The sequence below is a fragment of the Maylandia zebra genome, linkage group LG11 (genome assembly GCF_041146795.1).
Source record: "Maylandia zebra isolate NMK-2024a linkage group LG11, Mzebra_GT3a, whole genome shotgun sequence".
Lineage (NCBI taxonomy): Eukaryota > Metazoa > Chordata > Actinopteri > Cichliformes > Cichlidae > Maylandia > Maylandia zebra.
The window spans coordinates 36,030,421-36,053,138 of NC_135177.1; the positions used below are offsets into that span (position 1 = coordinate 36,030,421).

At 41.7% G+C, this 22,718-nt stretch overlaps 1 protein-coding gene across 5 annotated transcripts in view; it reads right to left on the reverse strand.

The window, feature by feature from the left end:
* Positions 1-22,718, reverse strand: part of LOC112431247 (gamma-aminobutyric acid type B receptor subunit 1) — a 129,435-nt gene that overhangs the window by 50,946 nt on the left and 55,771 nt on the right. For all 5 annotated transcript variants that reach the window (XM_076890283.1, XM_076890278.1, XM_076890279.1 and 2 more), the window contains 5 exons: positions 17,309-17,443; positions 5,510-5,680; positions 4,788-4,889; positions 4,432-4,497; positions 4,063-4,254 (listed from right to left, as the gene is read on the reverse strand). In XM_076890283.1, the coding sequence (XP_076746398.1) occupies positions 4,063-4,254; positions 4,432-4,497; positions 4,788-4,889; positions 5,510-5,680; positions 17,309-17,443 (666 nt within the window). The remainder of the gene's footprint in view (positions 1-4,062; positions 4,255-4,431; positions 4,498-4,787; positions 4,890-5,509; positions 5,681-17,308; positions 17,444-22,718) is intronic.

The following is a 22,718-nucleotide window of genomic DNA, read 5'->3' on the forward strand; positions in this document are numbered from 1 at the left end:
CTGGAACAGAGCCCTTAACGAAGGATCAAAAATAAAGCGACTTCAAAAGAAACTAAATTCCACCCGACTCCACGTAATTAAGCAACTGCAACTCGGAAGAGATTCATAGTGGGAAAGTAACATTTTTATTTATTGAAAGTTATTGTACAAAGAAAAAAGAAAATCTCCATCCTCATATTCATTTACGTGCCCTGTTAGTCGTCTCATCTAACCTTTGGTGAGGAAGCTGATCGTTAACTGTATCACACATATCTGTCACATCTCTTTCTTTGGTTGCGGTTGATCCCCAGGCATCTTTATTGGTTTGCTACACTCTTACAGTAATCTTAAGACAGGCCAACTTTTTCCTTTTCTCACAAGCATTTGAGTTTAGAACTCATTTTGTGATTAAACACCAATCAAAATTATCTCCCGCTGAAAGCCTGGATACACGCGCAATGGGAAATTATTGCTACCATTCATCATTGTGTCTCTGTGGATTCTTTGAGGCCAATTAGGCCTACACACACTCCAATTCACTTATGTCAAATTCATCTAATTGAAATTCCACCTTGGCATTTGGCATTTAAATCTGCCACTGCCTTCTGAAAACTAGCTGACAATGTGCTTTGCAGACCCTGCAGTATTGGCATAGTAGTTTAATCTGAGTGCTCTATCTAAGAGTGCTATGCCAATTTCAAACTTAGAAATTGAATTTGAATAGACGGACAGGGAGCAGGAGTTCTGGCTGTAATTCTTATCGCCCGTTGAGCAGCACTCGTCAACAGCTAAAGCAGCAGGTAGTGGCAGGTGCTGTATGAATATAAACAACAGCTGCTGATGAAGTGCAAGGGAAGGAGGAAGGGATGGAGGGGAGGGTGGTGGTGAGAAAAGGCAGGACGAGGAAATGGTAAAGGAGAGATGGGTAAACAAGAAGAATGACGGGATGATCCACGACAGACCGGCAGAGTCGGAGAAGGTCGAAGAAAAAAGGGAAAAGGGAGAGAAGAAGAGACGGCGTAAGAGGATTAGAGCAGGTAAACAGAGGAGAGCGACTGCACCTGAGAAGCTAAATGAGCGTCGGACAAAAATGAGAAAAAGCGAGCTGCTGATAATTTAAATGCATAAACTCCCAGGCATTCTCAGCAGTTTAGCAAACACATTATCGATTCAGGTCATGCAAAGTTCACTGAAGCTATGACTTTATTGTTCTTAACATGCCAGCCGTTCCTGAAATAACTCGTGCCTCACGAGGATCCAGATATATAAGAGCTGAAACCTGGCAACAGTGAATGAATGACGGCTCAGAATACACATCAACAGGACAGGAGGAAGTCATCACAGCTGTTTATTTACAAGCGATCGCCTGAAGCTGCGGTGCGAGCAAATTAAATTACATTTAAAGCAATTAAAAAAAGAGCCAAAAATGCTTTAATCGCTTTAATTTCATTAATAAAATACTTTTTGTAATTACTCTCTGCATATTTTAACTAAAACGTGAATGTTTTCAGATGAGTGCAGCTGCTGTTTTCACTTCCAATATTTCTTCTAATCTTTCCCGTTTTTCCTCAGGAAGCTTCGCCTTTTCCCGGGCCACCTCTTAATGACTTTCCTGGTTGACTCACAGCAGCATTACAGGAAAATGACATTACGTCACACTAAGTCCTGGCCATAGACCAACTTCAGTTAACATTGCTTAAACACCATGCCCAGGATTTTTGGACATTAAGTCACGCTGGTTGTGTTCAAATTGTGTTGACAGGTGTGAACTATATTTAAACAGAGGAAGTGCCTTTAAAGAGCACTAAGTGCATCTCCAGGTAAAGATTTCAGGTGTGGTTCGATTTGATTATATTATGCATACACTGTTAATTCAAGGAAAGAGACAGACTCCAATTAGTAGAACAGAGCACAAACCGACTGATATCAGTACCACTTGTTTGGTCCTTTTCATTTTTTTAAAAGTCTTTTTCTCCATTGAGTTTTATTGACACAGTGATGGAGGGAAGGAACGGCTCCCTTTTAACAGGAAGAGACCTCCAGGCTCAGCGAGGAGCAGCCATCTGCTGCGACTGGTGGTGGTGGGGTGACGGGAAGAGAAGAGAGAAAAGAGGAGCATACAGAGACCACAAACAACTAGCAGCTCTTTTAGGCTGTTTTCTATATATATATTTTATAAAAATGAGACGTTAACAGCATTTCAAAATTATAAAATGCAATGCTGTAGGCCAGCAGAGGGAACCTTTAGGCCAGCAAGAACAACTGTGGTGATATAGTTGTAATGATGGCATTTGTGACCCAGCGATTTCCAGTAGAGTCAGTTTGGAAATACTTTGGGAACAGGGCAACCTTAAACTGTGACCAATGAACAGAGAAGTGGGCAACGCGTCATGCACTGCGAGTTTCTGATGATTGTTTGTCACAATGGCAAAAAGACTTTCATTATTGCGTGCCGTTCAAAGCAGAACTTGTTGGGGCTTTGACTGCCCATTTATCTTGCACCATGTAGGTATGTGGACCTCACTCACAAATGTAAAGTCAGGTGAAAGATGTGGTTATGTGCAAACTGGGGACGTCACAAAATGATATGAAGGTATTGAACTGAGGAAAAAAAGAAGGAAAAATGAATGTGCCTGGACTTTTTTAGGGCGCTTCACATCAGGCGCACATCTGTACTGTACACGTGAGTTAACCCTCCCACATGCGCTGTTTGCCGTGGCCGTGTACACTTACATCATTATCCCCACTTTAATACACAGTCTGCAACAAATCCTCCAGCTACAGCTCCTCCAGCTAACTTTAAGATGAAATATTACTTGATGTTAGCGGTGGTTTTGTTTTAGAGCCCAGACAAAAAGAACATTCTGCACACCCGTCTGTCTTAAAACCTCAGCTGTCGTGCCAGGAAGCAGATGCGAGTGTCGAGATCTGTCTGCACGCACAGATTTCCGAGGAGACGGGCGTGGCATGAGTGAAGTGACGCTCCCTCGTGTTATGTTTTCAACAGTTCTACATTCCCCGATTTTTGGTACAGCTGGTTTTGACACCTGGTGCGTACTGCACCCATCTGATCTGGACCACGTCTCGCAAAGGAGCAGAGCATCCTGAATCTGCCTTATGAGTGTAGGAAAGGAAAAGAGATTAAAAATAAAAATCTTTCCTTTTCTATTACATTTTTATGCAGGTTTGCCAACTCTCACAGTTCTGGCACTTTTGACTTCACTCTTGCACTCTCTCACGCTGCCCAAACAAACATGCCAAATAATATTAAGCCTCAAAGCGCCCTTCCAGCTTCCAGCTGTTTGACTTCATTAAATACCTGCACGTTTCCAAAGCATCGGAGTTGTGCAGATTTACACACATTTGTGCGCACGGCACAACAGCGCTAACTTCATTAAATATTCATAACTATGAATTAGGCCTTTTCCCAACACAGACAGGATTTGTGAGGACCTTACGCTTAATCACAATCTACTTTTCTGGAACTCATGCAGGTGAGTTGTCACACAGTTAGAGTTAAGGTTTTACAATTCAATAATCTGTTACAGCAACTGCACCAAGGTCATGTCCCGAACTCCATCAGAGCTGTCGGGAGCCGTCTCCTGACAGCTGTTACTATCTATAGCTGAATCGCTGCTATATCTGGCATTTGCCACAAACCACAAAGCTGGAAAATTGGCTGGAAATTTATCAAGTTTCAATACTTTAAATATGAATATTGAAACATTTCAAAGAAGTTGGTGGCAGCCAAGAAGTATAAATCTGTGTTTTTGCTAATCAACAAAAGCACAGGCGAGGCTGATGGGAATGTCATCAGTTTGTAGACATGAACCAAAGCATTGTATGTGTTACCGGATCCCCAAAGTGCTGGACAAAGAACAGGTGAGCTCTATTTAATGTCATTATAAGCTCATTAAACACCATCGTTCAATCAAATTGCCTTAATTACTTTGAATTGCGATGTTTTCTCTGTAATCCAGTTACCAACACTCATTATTTGTCGATCAAGCTACACATGTTTTCCCTGATTAATACAACTAATCTCTTTAATGCATTAAATAGAGGAGCGATTTGCATTCCCACCATGTTGGAGACTCCACGGACAGTTTCAGGATTCAGCATGACGATCTCAGTGGTCACGTGACCCTCCACGGCCTCAGTCATGTTCTCGACTGTGCAGTTGATGGCCGGGTCTTTGATCTTAAACCAGTTGTCTGCGTACCAGCCTATCAGGAACCACACATGCTTCTTCCCGTAGAGCTTCTCCTTGAACACCTGCAGCACAGAAGGATGAAGAGAAAGATAAATTATTCCCAGTTGAGCGTGTTGTATCGCTGCCAAACAAGGATGTTCATTCAGACATTCAAAGAGCCCATTACAGAGCTCAATTTCTTCTAATAGCCAGTCAGGTTGGGCGTTCTGGGATCAATTGAGCAGGGAAAAGGTACCAACCTCACAAAACACCTTCCGTGCTTCGGTCTCATAAAAGAGCCCCACGATGATCCGAGCATCCTGGCGCTGCATCAAATCATAACAAAACATTGCTTAGTTACATCAGCAGCAACAATAGAACTTCAGTAGTGCAGTCTGATGTGGCAGCACAATGTGCCAAAGTCTTGCCGCTTCACAGGATGGCACATGCTGCTGTTCGGGAGCTGCTAATTAGCATGGCGCATTAATTTCCTCTATCAAATCGCCTCTATGCTAATGGCATCGTGTGCAGCTGTGAGCCAGAGGAGAAAGGAGAGGGGGAGAGGAGGGGGGGAGCGAGACGACCAGCAGCTGAGGTGAATTTTTAATCAAAGCACCTTGAGGTTCTTGACAGCGACAGCCGGGTCGGTGAGGAAACTCTGGCGAACGCTGATCTCGATGCCTGCCTCCTTCACCCTCTGCTCCAGATCATCCAGAGTCTGCCACATGAAAGGGAAGGACAGACGAAGACAGACAGGGAGGGGGGAGGAAGAGGAGGTTAGAGAGGCGGCCAAACAGAGAGATGAAGAGAGAAGGCAGGTTGAGATTACACAGAAAGACAAAAGAAATGCAGCTAAGTCCAGAGGGGGGGAAATAAATAAATCTGAAGTGTACATGAGAAACACCAAGAGAGGGATGGAGACTGTGGGCATGTATGATAAATAACAACAAGACAGCATGGGAGAGAATAGATTTTTTGACAAAGACATGACTGGAAAGAAGAAGAATGCGAGAAGCGGGAGGAAAGGAAGAGCGAGCAGAATCATTAACCTCCATTACAGGAACCAACCCAAGTGACGCTGGTATCGATCGCTATGGCTAGGAGAGTGTCCTGCCAGATCAATATTTCTCACAAGCAATACTCCAACAAATTACTTTAAAAAAAATCCTCCATCAATCGCCAGGAGAGATTGCTTAAAGGTGTATAGCTTGGCCTGCTCATAAACAAACATTCAGAGGCTGGCAAGCAAGCAGCCAGGCTCAGGCCATAAAGCCAGGAGTGAGCAAGCAAGAAGAGAGAGCTGAAGACAAAAGAGTGATGAAGATTAAAGGTACTGACGGAAGTGAAGACTTCAGTGGTCTGCTGAATGGTGGCGATACGAGTCCACTTCCACTTCTTGAAGAGCTGCACCCTGGTGGGGTTGTGAAGGGTGGCTGACGGGTGCGTGCGGAAGAATGTCGGGAAACGCTGGCGGTTGGACAGGGCTGGTGAGCTGGAACCATAGGAGAGCTGCGAAAACAAAAGAAGCATAAAACAGTTAATGAGGAAGGAGCGGACGCTGTAGACGTTCAGGTGTAGCACCTCCTCGCTGGTGGCCATACTTTAAAGGCTCAGCGTTAGTATTTTGGCCTTTGTGATGCTTGTTTTTTTGAGCAGGCAACGACTACACAGGCACAAAAGAGTGCTAACAAGTTTAGGCTGCTAGTTTGGGCTGTCAGTGTAAGTCACAGACTTAATGCAGATGATAACTGAGTGATAAAAACCAGCAGGTCATGTTATTGTTCAGCTAATCCCATCAAAATGCTTCCAAAGGCACCAAGAGCACAAAGATAATTGAGAGGGCTTGTTGCAAGACAGAAAACAGAAAAGGCACTTAAAGAAATATATACTATATATATGGAAATTCTGAACATGCCAGTACGCTGTGTGAAATGTAGATAAAAATATAAATAAAATATAATAAACCCTGTACTCGCTATAGAACACAGAAAATATATCAGATTTTTAATATGATCTATGAAAGGGTATGGATAGATCCCAAAAACCATTCTGTAGATTTTTAGGGCTATAAAGTTTCGCATTTTAACGCTGGAGTCTGTACGAATTGTTGACAGCCTCAAGGGGCCATTAGACGAACTGCAGATTTTGACACGTCTGAAAGCTGGCTTTCGTTTTTCAGCCCTGGAAATTGGCGTTTGTGGAAAAAGAGAAAAAGTAATCTATTTTGAAGGTTCACCCAGTAAATAGATGTTCCTGTCCAAAGTTGTCTTTGATGGGCCGGAGAAGAAGGCCATTACAAAGAAAGAAAACCAAAAACAAATTCCCTACTCCCATTTTCTCCTTTTCTTACACACCCCCTCACTTCTTTAGGCTTTCCTATGGCTTATTAGATGTTGATGAACTCCATAATTTCATTTAAAACAAACGAACCACAAAAAACACACTAAATCACTCTTGCAGGGTTCTCCGTGCATCAAGTGCCATGAAACCAAGATTGCCGACGCCACGATTACAGACATATATTTAAAAATAATCAAATTATTCTAGTCTCAAAGCAATATGGACCTATATAATAAGAGTTCTCAGCCATAATACCTCAAAAAAGGCAGCGGGGAAAATGGTTGTTAGAAAATGTCAGTAGAAGTAGAAGAAAACCGTTCCTCTATCAATTAGTCTCACAGTGACAAGTCGAAATAAAATCCTCGACAGGCCTTCTTTAAAATGAGGAACCTGCCGTTTAGGGAGCCATTAAAGACACGAGCTGCCTCTCCTACTCTCAGCTCTCATCTCGGCCCCATTACCTATAGCTGTGAGATGTTCTCCACTGGGAGCGAGAGGGGGCTCGATGACTGATGTCAAATGTCATGTGCGATGTGGACTCCCCACAATAACAAATTCCTGTGAGGAAAGGCACGTAGACGAAGGCATCAATACGAAGGAGGAGAAACTTTACAGGAAGTGACAGCTGATCTGGGAGCGGTGGCGAAAGATCTGAAGAAAACCACGGGAGCTTTGAAGGATGACACATGCTCAGGTATAAATGTGATGGGTAACATACATACATGAGAATAAGCAACCATTGAGATGGAAGTTTAATGACAGCCACATATGTTTATTTTTTAAAGAATTTTTTAAAGAATGAATCCCTATGAGCAGCACTTTGGCAACAGTGAGAAGGAAAAACTCCCTTTTAACAGGAAGAAACCTCCGGCAGAACCAGGCTCAGGGAGGGGCCATCTGCCGTGACCGGTTGGGGTGAGAGAATATGGTTGGCCATAAACTATACTGTCAACATGAAGCAACAAAACAGGCAATGAACTGATCGTGCCTATCACTCAAAATAATGATCCGTACTTCAACTTCCTGTTCATGGCACAAAATGCTCTTTCATTACACTGAAACTAGTTTCTCTTGTGCCAATCCCAAATAAGGAAGCAAACTTGTCCAGTGAACAGAAGAGTAAAAACCGCATCAACATTCATGTTCAGCATGAAGAATACTTCGTGTCAGTGTGATAACCTTTATTTAACCAGGAAGATCCCATTGAGATTAAAAACCTCTTTTTCAAGGGAGACCTGGCCAAGATAGGCAGCAGCAGATGTCTCACAGTTACAGAAATTACTCAAACACAGGCAGCAACAACACACATGCAACAATAAGTGAAAGAATACAAATAAAATAAAAAATAAAATTCAATAAAATTCAAATAAAAAAGTCAGTTAAAATGACAATCAATCTAATTGAAACAGTTACATGTTATGGACTTGGCCTCAAGGATTCGTAGTTTAGATTTAAAAGCACTTAATGAAATGAATTCAGTCATTTTCCCTTCCTTCTGCAGTTTGTTCCAGGCCGAGGGTGCTAAATGGACAAAAGCTCTTCTACCAAGTTCAGTTCGGGCAAATGGAACAGAAAGCAACAAGTAGCCATGCGGACGAAGAGAATACCGACCAGCATGTTTCAAACATACTGAGGTTTGTAATATTTCCTACTGTAGGTTCCTTTAGCTACGAGACTTAAGTGTTGATGGTTTTTGGAGCCATACATAACCATATCTGGAGTAGATGGCGTGGCTGTATCCATAAACTGGTGAAATCGTTTGGTATAAGCTTTCAGCTACAGCTGCTGGTGTGGTCCACTTTAAGCTTGGATGAACATTGCAAGGAAAATTCAGGAGATCACCAAAGTCGTTGTAAGCCTTCCTCACTTTGTCACCCACAAATCCAATCTCACAGTATGACTGGGGAATAAATCAGGGAATAATTATGGCCGTGATGACCAATCCTCTGCAACAAGCCTTGTGTGAATAATCACTCAAAATAATGATCCTTTAGTATCCTTCAATTCAGCCTCCTGTTCATCAGTGAACTTTCACATGTCTGTTAAATGGCGAGAAGTGAATGCAAAAGTCATTTGAGGCCTAGTGGTTTTTTGACGTGTTGCTGTTGAAATTGTGATTTTTTTCATGCAGTTATCACGCATCAAGGGAGATTCATTCAACCGAGGGCAGAGGGCCCCGTCTCAGAGGTTGATATCACAAAGCCTGGGCAAATAACACCAATGGGAAAAAATTCCAGACACGAATATCACTACACTTAGAAACAAAAAAAGTTCCTTATTTTATTCTCTTGTCCCTGGAGGTGTTGCAAACATAGTCTTACATTTGTGGAAACTTGCCTTAAATCTCTAGTGAAACTGACTTTAGCCCTTGATATCGACCCGGAGGCTGGCGGTCTGTGTAGAGGCACAGGCAGGACTCGGGTTACGAGACTAAAACGTAACCAGTCATTTAAATTGTCACCACTTTGGTATAACCAAACAAATTATAATGAAAAGAACTGTAAGGAAAACATCCACTTAAAGACCAGATTCAAATGCCACTCCTTCAGGTTTCTGACACTTGGCTTGTTGGTTAAAATCCAACCCTAACTATATCTGACTGGTTTGCTAGTGATCCAATGCATGCTAAATAGTAAAAAACTGTCAAAATTAGGTACAGAATTTATTTATATTATATATTATTATCATATTTATTCATACATTTGGAAATTGACTGATATTTATGTAGCTCTTCTACTCAAATCTACCTCTGTATATCTGGACCTGCAGCCAACTCAAACATGGATTGATTTGCATTGTGAGAGGAAAAACTGAGCAAAAGCTCAGCTTCTAACACTGTGACACCATTACAGAAAACACATACACATTAAAAGCTGTCAGATATATTAAATCTTCTTAACTGAACTTAAATAACCAGTAAAACCTTAAAATCCACAAGAGAAATGAATCGTTTTTCTTTGGTCAAACACAGGCCTTCTCCTGACCTTACATGGTAAATGGCCTGCATTTGTATAGCGCTTTACTTAGTCCCTAAGGACCCCAAAGCGCTTTACACTACATTCAGTCATTCACACACACATTCATACACTGGTGATGGCAGTGTGTCTGTTTTTTTTTTTTTACACCTTTTTACATCTTTAAAAAAGAAAGCTAACTGAGCGCCACTGTGGGAGTCAGCATATGATCGACGGCTGGACAGGTTACGTGTCTGTTCAGAGATTGTTGTGTTGTGTTGATCTTCTTAAACCCGTTTTTAATCATAGATTGTTGTCCATGCATGTCTGATATGAGTGCTACAGGATCTGTGCTGTTGTATGGTGAACTGTGGATGAAATAATGGCACAGTTGTTCCTTTACTGCTTGGAAACGTTTTTGGCCCTCAAATAACTACACATAGAGATCTTGTTGTACATTAATGAGCCCCAGTTAAGACTTTGTGAAGACTGTACCTGTCTATGAATTGACTTGTACTGCACCCCTACCCCTGAGGGTGTAGATGTAGATGAGGGACATAAAATAAAGTGGAAAGTTTGTTAATTTGGGTCAACAGAGCGTTTAATGTCATCAACTCAAACACTTAGAAAACCTGAAGTGTTTTCAGCTTGTTTTTGAAGGGGCTTCATTAGCACAGTGCCTGCAAGAGTGTAATAATTTAACTGAGGTCAAACCTAAGCTACACTCAACACTGGCAACACTCAAATAACTCTTCACCAGACATGAAAACAGTGACACGAGTGAAATGCAAAAGCTGCTGTGGCAGAAATAGACCCACGCAGCAGCACGCAGAGACAAGCAGAGTTCCACATCGAAGCTCCCCCAGAACCACAACAATATCTCTCAATTCTCACATCGACAGCTCTCTCGTAGCCTTGTAGCAGATCATTGCCCGTCTGTGGCTTACAGTGCTTTTAGAAAGGAAGATAGGGGAACAAATGAACACTGTGCTAAAAGGAGCTGATGGAGAGACCCTCCTTGATCAGTGTCCAAAAACAGAGGTTGCGTTTGCCTCCCCAGCACTGTGATGAAGCTGTTTGACATGCGAGGAGGTTCCTGCAGGCAGAACGCATCCAGAAATAATTGAGTGTGGCGGTTAGGTGGTTGTGCCAGTGGTGGCGTGTAGTAAAGAGAGACAGATCCCTTTGTGTGCAGGGAGAATCGACTGCTCGAGTTGAGGGATTGAGGCGGAAATGAAGAGTGGGAGAGAGCCACAGAGAAAGCTAGAGAATGAAAGGAGGAAGGAAGGAAGGAAGGAAGGAAGGAAAAAACTGGGGTTGTAATAGAGCAGCCCAGCTCCAGGCAGAGACAGACAAAGAAAGGAGAGAGGCGAAGAGTCAGAAAGTGGAAAAGAGTCTTTAACGACGAGGAAAAAAAGGGTGGCAAACTGAGAAAGCCCAGAAACGAGAAAGAGGGGCAGATGCCAACCGCTAGAACTGATTGTTCTCGATGACTAATCTCTGGATGAAACTTCAATTATGGGACAAAGCTAATAAGCAGAGCGCTGTGAGTGACAGAGAGGCAGATCAAGAGAAGAAAGAATGAGATAAACAAAATAAACTGAGTGATGAAGGCATAAAAAGCTGAAATGCTTTCAACAAAATCACAGCAGCAGAAGACAGCAACGGATCTCTCACTCTTTTAAAGATCTGGGTTGTGTTTAATACTTGTCATAAATACTGTACGTATATTATGATGCTGTATTGAGGCCAATAAATATTCTTTGTCATAGACAGCAGCGCAGCTGTCAGTCTTGTAAAGTCTCAACACTAATTAAAGATCCTTTCTGAAGTCTTTTAAAACTGCGTTTGCAGTGTTCAGCTGCACAAAGCAGAGAGATAAATGGCAGCGTTGTCAAGGATTTTATCAGCTTACAGCCCTCTCCATGCTACGCAGAACCAAAGTTCACCACAGAGACAAAGGAACATGGGACAGCATTGTCTTTTTAGCCTGTTTGTTTGGCATCTGGCTCTCGTTCTCTGCAGACAAACTGCTGTAACAGAGCCTCTTTTGTTCGCTTCTGCGGTCCGCGCTGTTAATTTTGCTAATAAAACAACTGGAATGGGATTTTTTCCAGGATTGAAAAAGGAAGCCAACACAAAAAATGGCAAACATGCAGTTCGTCACATGACCACTTGAGGTTGGTCCCAAAAGCAAATCAGTCTCCACAGACTCACACATTTTAAAGCCAGATTTTAGCATTTTGGCTAATACCATGTTTATAGTTTCGTAGCAAGAACCTGCATGGATGCAACACAAACACACACATATCTGCTAATTAGTGCCCAGTAACAGAATAGTAAAATATTTGAATCAAGAGCGAAACACGCCTTTCTTGTACAGGCTGCACCATAAAGCAAGTCGTAACATTAGTCGGATAATTCCATTAAAATGCTTCAAAAGGCACCAACAGCACAAAAACAGTCAAAAGGTCCAGTTCAGTGCTTTCAATTAGTGGAGGTGAGGCAGAGCAGAGAGCTATCAGCTGCAGCTGCTTGTGCTGGCCCACCTGTCAAAGCTGCTATTCCCCTGCGCCTTCAAGTTTTAATACAATGGTTGAGCTATAAAATAAATTCAGTCTCTGTGTAGTTGTCACAAAGTTTAGGTCTAAGGATTCAAACTTTTTTGTACCAGGCTCTAAAAATGCGACATATTTGGCCATTTTAACATGAGAGTTTGGGAACTGACTCGTTTACAGTAAGTGACTCTACATTGACTTAATGTTTTAGCCCGAGATGTTCCTGCTTAGTGTGAGCTGATTACTTAGCAGCCCCCTGTCTGCTCATGTTTACAGCCTGGTATGAGCCAATGCAATCCTTTAGAACAGTCCTATGGAGGGTGAGTCTAAATATAATCATTCATAGCTCCAAAAAAGAAATGCTGAAACTTTGAAACTGGGCTTCACAGCGCTAAATTTAGTGTTGGCTTACAGAATAACACGACTGATTTGGCTATTTAAGAATTTTCTAGATTTTACCATTTTAGCTAAACGTGTGGGATCGTTATTTGCTGTAGTTCTGTGATCAGGGAAATGTAAGGTACAGGTGTGAAGGCCAAAACATCCAACAGCATATTTGACAGATGAAGCTCTTCGATGCTGAGCAGCTCCTTTACATCTTCACACCTTGCTGTTGCTAAAACCTTTTTCCAAACTTGTGCAGGCTGGCAGTGGACACAGTTACTGTTTACAGCAGTTGCTTTAGCTAACCATCTACAAACCTCTTTCAAATATAAGCCGATTCATTATTTGCCGGAGATGCTGACACAGTGCAAAGCAAGTTGGCATGTTACTAAATATTTTTGGCATATATCAATACATTTCGGAAAAAAGGTACACCATTAAAAGTACGCCAAATCAGCTCTTCAGAGTTCCTTTTTGCAAAGTGATAAAGAAATCCTTTAAATCAACGTTCACTCTAACAGGAAAGAGATTCAGGAAACTTAAATGACCAGTTCAGAAATGTTTTGTGCACAAACATGTTATTGCAGAGAACATAGGTAAAGGCTCACAGGACGTATCGCCACAAAGTCCTAAACAGCAGATAAACACGCCTCAGATTTAGGATAAAGCAGCAATCGATATCAGAGAGACGACTCTCAGAGGACACTGGATTGGTTTAAAAAAACATTAAGGGAACGCGTTGAAAACACATCAGATATTAAAAAGAAAATCAAAATCACGGATATCTATACTGGACTGGGTAATGCGTGAGGAGCGAAACGTTGCCATCTGTTTCCGAAGCATAAAATGAAAATGATCAACCTACCCAGCACCCACTGCACATTCTACATCTTACATGGATATGCCACCCTTGGCTCCCACTGACCCACCACCAAACAGGTCATGCTGAACAATGTTACAGGCAGCATAGCGTTCTCCGCAGCTTCTCCAGATCCTTTCACGTCTGTCGCGTGTGCTCAGGCTGAACTTGCTCTAATCTGTGAAAAGCACCAATGATGGATTTCAATCAATGGTGAAGACAGAGGACATCCAGCCCTCAGGCCACCCTCGTGATGTCTCTTTCTGTTTGGTCAGAGACATTCACACCAGTGCGTTCTGCTGGAGGTCTATTTGTAGCTCTGGCAGTGCTCATTCTGTTCCTCCTTACATAAAGGAGCAGATACCAGTCTTACTGATGGGTTAAGGACCTTCTATAGCCCTGCAAAGCTCTCTTCGAGTAACTGCCTTTCTCTTTAAATCTCCTTCATGCTTTTGTAACTGTGCTGGGAGACACAACAAACCTTGTGGCAATGACACACATTGAGGTGTCATCCTGGAGGAGTTGGACTACCCATGCAGCTTCTGTAGGCTCCAGGTATCACAGTAACACTGACTCTGTTTTGGCGGTTGTCTTATTGTTGCCCCTCTAGTGCACCTGTTGTTAATTTCATTAAAACCAAAGCAGCTGAAACCGATTAACAATGCCCTCTGCTGCTTAACTGACCAGATCGATATCTCACAGTTTAACTGATTTGATGTTATACTGTGTTTCTTTGATGTTTTTGATTCAGTTTTCTTTGTATAGCCCCGAGGCACGTCATACTGTAAGGTGAAAACCCTGAAACCTTTGTGAGCAGCGTATGTGGAACACAGCCTCAGACTTACAGACAACAATCACAACAATCACCAGGAAAATTTTCAATTTCAGTCAAGTTTGAAAGGTATAACATCGTGTACTTGTGGCTACAACACAAAACTAAAACATGACTCAAAAAGTCTTATAATCTGGGATATCGCATTAGAACATGCTTTATGTCATAAATCCAGACCTTTAGGTTCTATGACGCTGGTGTTCTCACTCCTTACATATTGCTCCAAATGGCCTTAGTTTAACTACTTATACTATTTTCACCCACTTTGCTGACACTGAAAAAACACGATGAAGCACTTTAATTACTATAAAACTTTTTACTATTATTCAAAACAGTTTTGTGTTTCTCCTGCTACTAATTATAGTGTAGGCGCCTGCTGCGTAAAACTAGGGAATAGCTTGGCTGAAATCCAACCAAACTACCCACACTTACTGCCACTGGAAAGGGAAAATGATTGGCTACATTCATAAACGACTGCAGTTTTAAAAGTCCAATAACAACTCAGTTTCATGACTGTAAAACACATAACAAGCTTCCAAAATGGAAGCACTAGTTGGATGACACCAGCACTCCTGAGGGGAAAATGGTGGAGAAAAAATCCATTTTGTAGGCAGCAAAGTAACAAAAACACAGAACGATATCCAGGAAATAAAGAAAAGGTTTTGTTTTATGGACAGAAGTCAGCAGACAGTTAGAGACAGATGTCAGGCCTCAGCCACTCAGAGGCCGCTCTGCAACCACCTGGCAACTCTCTTTAAAGTCAAATAAGAAGAGTGGCAACCAAATGCTGTCTATATTTTAACCTTGACAGTTATAGTTGTTGGTAGTTGCCTACTGTTGCTAGGTGAAATCAGATGCAAAAAAAACAAAAGAGTGCTACATTGAAAACCTGCCTAGGTTGCTAGCAGGTTGCTAAGGTCGCCCATCATTGGTAGAACAAGCCGATTTGTCTACAAGCTCTCCCGAACTAATTGCTGAGCAGTTGTGAAACATGAAAAAGTTTCATGCAAGTTGGAAACCGAGACCTCTGCAATAAACACAAAAATGCAACTTTACTTTAAAGGTGAACAGTTTCAGTTTCAGGTTTGCATCCACTCCAAAGTTTCACTGCTGCTCAGTGAATACTTGGCAAGTTTTTGCAGACAAGTCAGCATCTTCCTTGCAAACTGTGGGCAACCGTGGCAACCTGCCAGTGACCACAGCACAGCAGCATATACCTGTTTACTAGGGGTGCAACGATATTCGTATCGATATTGAACCGTTCGATACAGTGCTTTCGGTTCGGTACGCATATGTATCGAACAATACAACATTTGTAATTTATTTTATCAATTTTCCTTCTGACGATGCTGTCTGTGTTGAGCGCTCAGTGAATCTGTGTTCGACTACTCCGCCTAGGCTGCACTGTCGAGCGCAGATCCACTGAGCGCTCAACACAGACAACATAGTCAGAAGGAAGAGCGCAGGGCAAGCTAGCGAGACAGAAGTTAAGCTCTACTTGCAACAGGCAAATTGAACCTCATTCAGATCTGGCGTTTGGAATTATTTTGGTTTTCATGTGACGTATGACCCTGAAGGTAAGCGAGTCATGCACTAAAGTAAAACAGTATGTTGGATGTGCCATGCAATGCTCAATTACATTGGTGTGAACTAGTGTGTTAGCGCAGTTAGCTCGTTAACGTGTTGGCCGTCTAGCCCCATGCACGGAGCGATCGGCGGTAGCTCGTTAACGGAGATTTGCCGTGTTGTGGCGTTAAGGTCATTTCAACGAGATTAACCTGAAAGCACTAGTGGGAACACAACGAATATGACTGCACATTTACATCATCCTAGTGCAAAGACAAGTGGAAGCAGACAAAAAAAAGCAAGCATGCTACTAACTTTAGCCGAGTCATTTAGACAGCTGTTAGCACATGATTCTCCTTATGCTGCTGAGAATATAGCCCAGAAGAAGCGGATAGTATAGCTTTTATTTTGGAAAGAGCCATTTCTCTGTAATAAACTCTTTTCCAAAGATGAGTGATTCCTCAATCAGATACAGGGCTTGCAATATCGCTAGCCCGACGTCCTGGAGCTAGCGATTTTTTTCAGTCGGGCTACCAAAATCTTTCTCTTCCCTGCCCGTCGGGCTATTGTAGGAAAAATATATGTCAATGCTTTTGCATTCTTTCAGAAATGTAGCTGGGTAATTATGTCATTGGCATCGGTGAGCCACTGTCAATATGTGACATATTGAAGTCGCGTTCGCTTTGCAATCGTGCGAACTGTGTATAGAGAGCGACAGCACTGATCTGTGAGTGATGATAATTTGTGCACCAATTCCTCTGACATCGTCTTATTAATCGTTAGCTTACTATGCAAACATGACAAGTGAAATCTCCCGCAGCAAGCTTAAACATGTGAGAGGTTGATCGCGCAGAGAATCGCTGAGCTTATGTGAGTGAGTGTGTAAAAGCATTTCAGTTCTGCTGAGCCAAATAAGACAGGTCAGGGTGAAGAAGTGACAGCCAAAGAAAAGCTTACCACAAAACGGAGAAGTTATGACAAATCAGACTATAAGGCAAAAAGAAAGTGCAGCTTTATGGTTTCATGGACAAAAGAATTTCTGTGGCTGCGATATGACGAGCTAAATAACCAGGGCTGCACATAAGTGGTCCGCAGGTGCGCATTCGCTGTCAAAATAAAAAACACGCACAAGGGTTAGGGTTAAATTTAAAAACTGTACTTTTGAGTTAAAATATATATTTATAATTTTAATAAATGACAAATTAAAAAGGCATGAACATTTTTTTGTATCGAAAAAATATCGAACCGTGACACCAAAGTATCGAACCGAACCGAACCGTGAATTTTGTGTATCGTTGCACCCCTACTGTTTACCACTAATTCACCATGTGACTGTCTACAACCAACCAGCCACTCAGTGCCTTATTATCCTGCTGCTAGGCCTGTGTGACCGCTTGTTAACAAGATTTTAACAATATATCAAATATTATATATTTTAATAATATTCAGACTCTTATGGAGTAAAGGGATATAAATAATAATGGACACATATTTGGACGTTATGTGCACATCACGAAAGTAAATATGGGCAAATTCTACTTTGGCTGTTATTATGTGAAGAGATTTTCAGGTTAAGCCTCACGTTTGTCTGAAAAATGTAAACATCTGGAGTAAAACAGGAACAGCGCGAAGGAAGACACTCACCACTATGAGGTTCCACATGCGAGCTGCTTCAGCCACTAACGTGGAGACGCCACTGCAGCCAGGCATCAGGACGATCTTGATAGGCTCGGTGTACAGAAGGTCATACAGCAACTTTGTAGCTTCTCCTGGGTCGCACTGGAAGGACAAAAACGACAGAGTGAGCTTTAAATGGATCGACACAGAAATTAATTAAGTCGAGACAGAAGGTGATGCAGAAAAAAACTGAGGCGATAAGACTGAAGGAGACAGATGGAAAAAAAGAGGAGCGAGAGGAAAAAAAAGAAACAAATAAGCAGTGGAGACTGGGAGATGGAGGCGTCTCTAAATAGAGTAAGAGAACAGAAGAGAGCAGATAAAGTAAAGGGAAATGACATCGAGGCAGTGGAGTCACAAAAAGGCCAATGCAAATGTGCGTTGAAAAGACAAGTAGGAGAAAGAAAAGGACAAGTCAGGGAAATGGAAAGAGCAGCACAAGAAAGGGTCACGACAAAGTAGAAGAAAATGGCACCAAAGTAGCACAGAGCAGTAAACAAGCAGATGCAAATTTGAAGAGAAAAGATGAGCTGCAGTAAGAAAGAAAAATGCATTATCTGCAGAGTTTCACAGCATCCATACAGCCCGCATCGCCGTGTCTCATCAACACGCGCCGCGCCGCTGACAGATCAGGACATTAAAAAAAACAAGAAAAACAGGCAGAAACAAAGAAAAGCGAGCACAACGATCACAACGGCAGCCATCACGAGCCATTACAAACCTCCAATAAAGTCATTTACAGCGTGTCTAGGTGGCGAAAGTGTGGCTGAATGATCCATCACCACTCTGTCAGCCACATTACAGACGTCTGCACCACACTGCTCATCAGAGTCACAGTTAAACGGGCCTGACACATCTAATGATTCGGCATGGAAGAAGAGATATGGCTTTCAAATACAAACACACACATGCATGGCTAAAAAAAATACACTCTAGATGAGTGTCACAAGCAATCGAATTGCAGATGGTGATGGCAACAACCAATAAAGATCCTAATTGGGGCGTTTGTCTCGATGGCTGAATTGTCTCGTTGAGGCAGCCCTGTGATTTTTCTGAAGTGGTAATCACCAGTCGAGACTCAGGAATGTGAAATGGCCGGGCTTCTTGTTGATTGATGTGTTTTCCATTAACTTTAGATTGGGTGGAATTACAGTGGTTACGTTTACATGCAATTAAATAATTCAATCAGAGCCCCATTAAGCAGCTCTGACAGCCAGACTTCTGACGTAAATGTTGCTGTATGATTTCCTGGATTGATCCTAATCAAAGGGGGAACTTCAACCGCAAAGACCACACAAAGACATTTAAAAATGCCATCATGACGGTCACTGCCCACCCTAGACAGCCGAGATCACTGCCTCTGTCACGACTCCTCGACTAGGAGCGCCACACGTTTCTGTTTGTGTCCTGTAGGATTGATCAAAGGCACTATATAAACATAGTCACCATGGAACCATAAGATCTATCAACGCCCATTTCGATGCCTTGGTTTTAGCTTTATGATACCATTATCTTATATGTGTGAAGGTTCTCAGTCATCCAGGTCATCGTAGTAGGACCTTTTCCTTCCAAGCTCCTTAGACTACCATTATCTTACTTTCTGGAGCCAGAAGTCACCATATTTGAAGGCAGAGTGCCCAAACTTTTGGTTAGTATAGAGAGTCCAAAAGGCTCCATGGGACAGACAGAACATAATACAAGAGTTTTGCTCACCAAACTGAAGAATTCATTTCTTGGATGAGTTGTTAGTACAAATAACTGTAAATAAGGTCAGAATATTTGTCAGTTACTTGGATTAAAAACGTTCTGACAACATGAAAGAAATTTAGAGGTCCAGTTTAGTGACTCGAGTTAGCTGAGATAAAACCAAGAAGGCAACCACCTGTCAATCAGAGCAACTACACCCCTACAAAAACAGAATGGGCATGTTAGAAAATAATACAATTAAAGTAGTTATAAATACTGAAAAGTGGCTACTTTTTTTCTGTTGCAAAGTCCGACACTTAACCATGAGGAGTCCACGAGGAGACTGATTTTTGGCGCACATAGGTGTGCCATGAGAAATGATCAAGTGTGCCATGGAGATAATCACGTTTCACCTGATTGGTACGCTAAGCAACCAGTGTGAATAACGGGCAGAGCAATTACATTCTCTTCCACTAGAGGGCAGTATAACTACCTGCTCTAATTAAATGGGTTGCCAACTGCCAGTAAGACAGAAGACGAAGAAGAAATTACATGGTCATGCTGCAAGTGAGACAACGCAGCGTGTAATAGTAATAGATAAATATTTGAAAAGTAGTTAATCTGACCTGGAGAAAATTCCGACCCAGATGAAGGCCCAGCGTGAGCAGTGGTCGGAAGAAAGACAAAAAAGGTATATAACTGGGCGCGGGGAGAAATTATGCTTTTTGTGACATTTGTGTTTGGTGGCGTGACGTGTGATTCTAAAGTGAAATGTGTGCCGTGGCTCCAAAAGGTTGGGAAACACTGCATTATTTCATGGTTCCTGTGCTTTATTGTGCCATGAAATAATTTAAACTGTCACTGCAGCTTATCAACACACCTTAACATCTGACTGGTTACCCAGATAACAGACTCATGGTTGGGGGTGGTGTGGACTTGTGGCAGCCAGGTATCCAAGAATGCATTTCAAACTACATCACAAGCAGCAGTGGCGGGAGCAAAGCACCAAACTGCAAGTAAAACGTTGAAATCCTACAATAAATACACTTTTAGGAGTTTTAAGGTGAGAACATAGTGCTATAAATTTCAACTATCTCGTTGATTTGCTGAGATAGAGCATATTTACAAAAATTCTCCAACATTTTGTGACATGTCAGGTCCCATTAGGCTGATCGGCCAATCGGAGCTCATGATGCTTGCTGAGAACAGCCTGCTCCCAGAACACTGTTTTCAAAACCCCTCACCTCTCACTCGGGGGTAAACACAGGATATAAATCACAGAGATGATATCTAACCGGTGATGGTTTGTTCATTTTCAGATTAAAGGTAAGCTTCATAACTGGATCGTTTTAGTGAACCATGATGCACCACTGGAGTGTTGTATTCTATTTTCAACAGAATCATTTGCTTGTCTTTATTTCATGATGTTCAGATGTGTTAAACTTGTTTATGACACCTTATTTTCCAATAAAACCAACATTAAAAATATTTTAAAACAGAGAGGAAACTGAGCATTTTCACCAAGAGCAGAAACATCTGGACTTGCATATTGATGATGTTCCTGAAGAGTAATGTCAGGCCTGTTCCAGAGATGATCAAATTATTCATTTTTAATATTTATCCAACTGTATTCTAAACACCAGCTGCCTATTATAAGTTGTAGAAGTCTACTTGAATTATTAGCTCTGTGTGTTTTTTTCTTTGATGAGCAGTGAGTGTATAGATGCATAGCGACTGCTGAACTGTCGCTTGAATAATCAGTAATATTGAATTTAATCTGCCGGTGTACACTTCTTTACCTCATCCAAATGAGTCCAGTGTTTATGACCTTTTAAAATAATTTCACATTAACGGCCCTTTTATAGCTGAGCATCTTGCCAGAGGGCTTTTAAAAACGTGTGTGTGTTTGGAAAGAACACAGGTAATTAGGTCTCTTATGTGCTACTTTCATCGTAAACATTAATCATAAAACGCAGTAAAGTAAACAATGAAGCTGAGCTGATGTCGTTGAGTACGCTGCATCCTCCTGTCCTCGGATGTCTGGACTCCTGAGAGTCCAATAGGAACTAACAAGTGTGCAATACAAACTCTGAGAAATACCCACTGCGAGCCCGGAACAAATCAATGTTTTTGATTAGGTCAGTGTTTGATTAGGCCCCGCCCCTTGACTCTGATGGGTGGTGTTGACAGAAGCACAGAATAATTAATAATAGCAAAACAACTGCTTATGTTTTTAAATCAAATTGATATTTTTAATTATTGACAAACAAACTGATGTGTTTATTTTTAGCCCTCCATGAAAAACACAATTCCAAAAGATGGACGGGCTGGGAGTAGAAAGCAGTGCAAACTCCCACTGTGGATCCTGTTTGAGTGGATTTGTAAGACCTCTGAATTAAGCTGGATTTTGCCGTTTATCTTTGCAGAAATTCTGTTACTTCATGACAATATTGACCAAAGCCGAATCAATTCAGTGATTAAAGTTTTCAGGCGAATGAATGAGTGTGAAATTGCTCCCTCAGTCTATCATTATTTGGTGGGTTAACACAATTAATATTGACGTGGTAAACAGCTTCACAACATTTGTGTTATTTAGGGTAAGTGCTTGCTCAAAGGGAATCGTCGGGTTTCTCACGGTCATGTAAGGCACTGACCTCACTTTGAGTGCATAACTAAAACTGAACTGAACAGAAACAGCCAAGCCTGTGCAATGCAACGCAGACAGGCTGCAGGTCTTCTTTCCCATCAATCACCATACCTGCTCATTTCACAGATCACTTCAGCTCACTGGGTGAAATCAGCTGGATACAAACCTCATAAAAATAACTGTTGCCTTATCTTCATATGAAGAAGATTGACGCCTTCAGCTTGTTAAACAGTGTCTTTCCCAAAGGTTGTTTGTGTTCTCTGTCACTGTGGCTGTGGGCTGGCTGCATGCTGAGGAGAAGCTTGTTAGTTTTCTTGTGTTACAGTGTTTTAACTTCATTCTGAGCAGTAATTCACTGCCCACGCTAATTATCTTTGAGTTATTTCATCAATCTGTCCTTACCACAGCACATTACACGTTTAATAACGGCTTGTTTCCATCAATTTCGCAAATAAGTTGCTGCCTAATATATGAAGAATTAAAAGTGCAGTTTCTGACCTCGTGGACGTTCTTTAAGAATTCACACTGAGACAACTTGCTTAGTCAGGGTTTTGCTAACGCTCTCTCTATACTGTATATATGTAGTTACACTAACAGGCTTGCATGCAGAGCTTTACTTTAAAATACTTCTAATGATTGCAGCTGAATGTGTGCAAAGAAAATGAACAAACATTCGGCACACATTAGTCAAAAACTACTTCTCAGGTAGAAAGCCTAATTATTACAGATAACGAGTAAATTTACAATAAAACAGGCTTTCATTTTCTGTGAAACGGCGCCATCATTAAACCTGACACTGGTGTTTATCAAAAAACAAATTCAGTTTTACCCAGCAGCAGTTAGATATTCCTCGCACTTTCCACCTTCATCTTAATATGATGTGGCTAACAGGCCGCACTGGTATGAAATGAAGGGGTCTAGTCTGGAACACAATTGCAAAATGGCATCAGACATAGTTGAAGCTTTCAATCATTCACTGTTTCTGTGCGCGCAGGAAATTAAATCTTTGCTTGAACAGAAGCAAAATTGAAACACTGGGCAGCA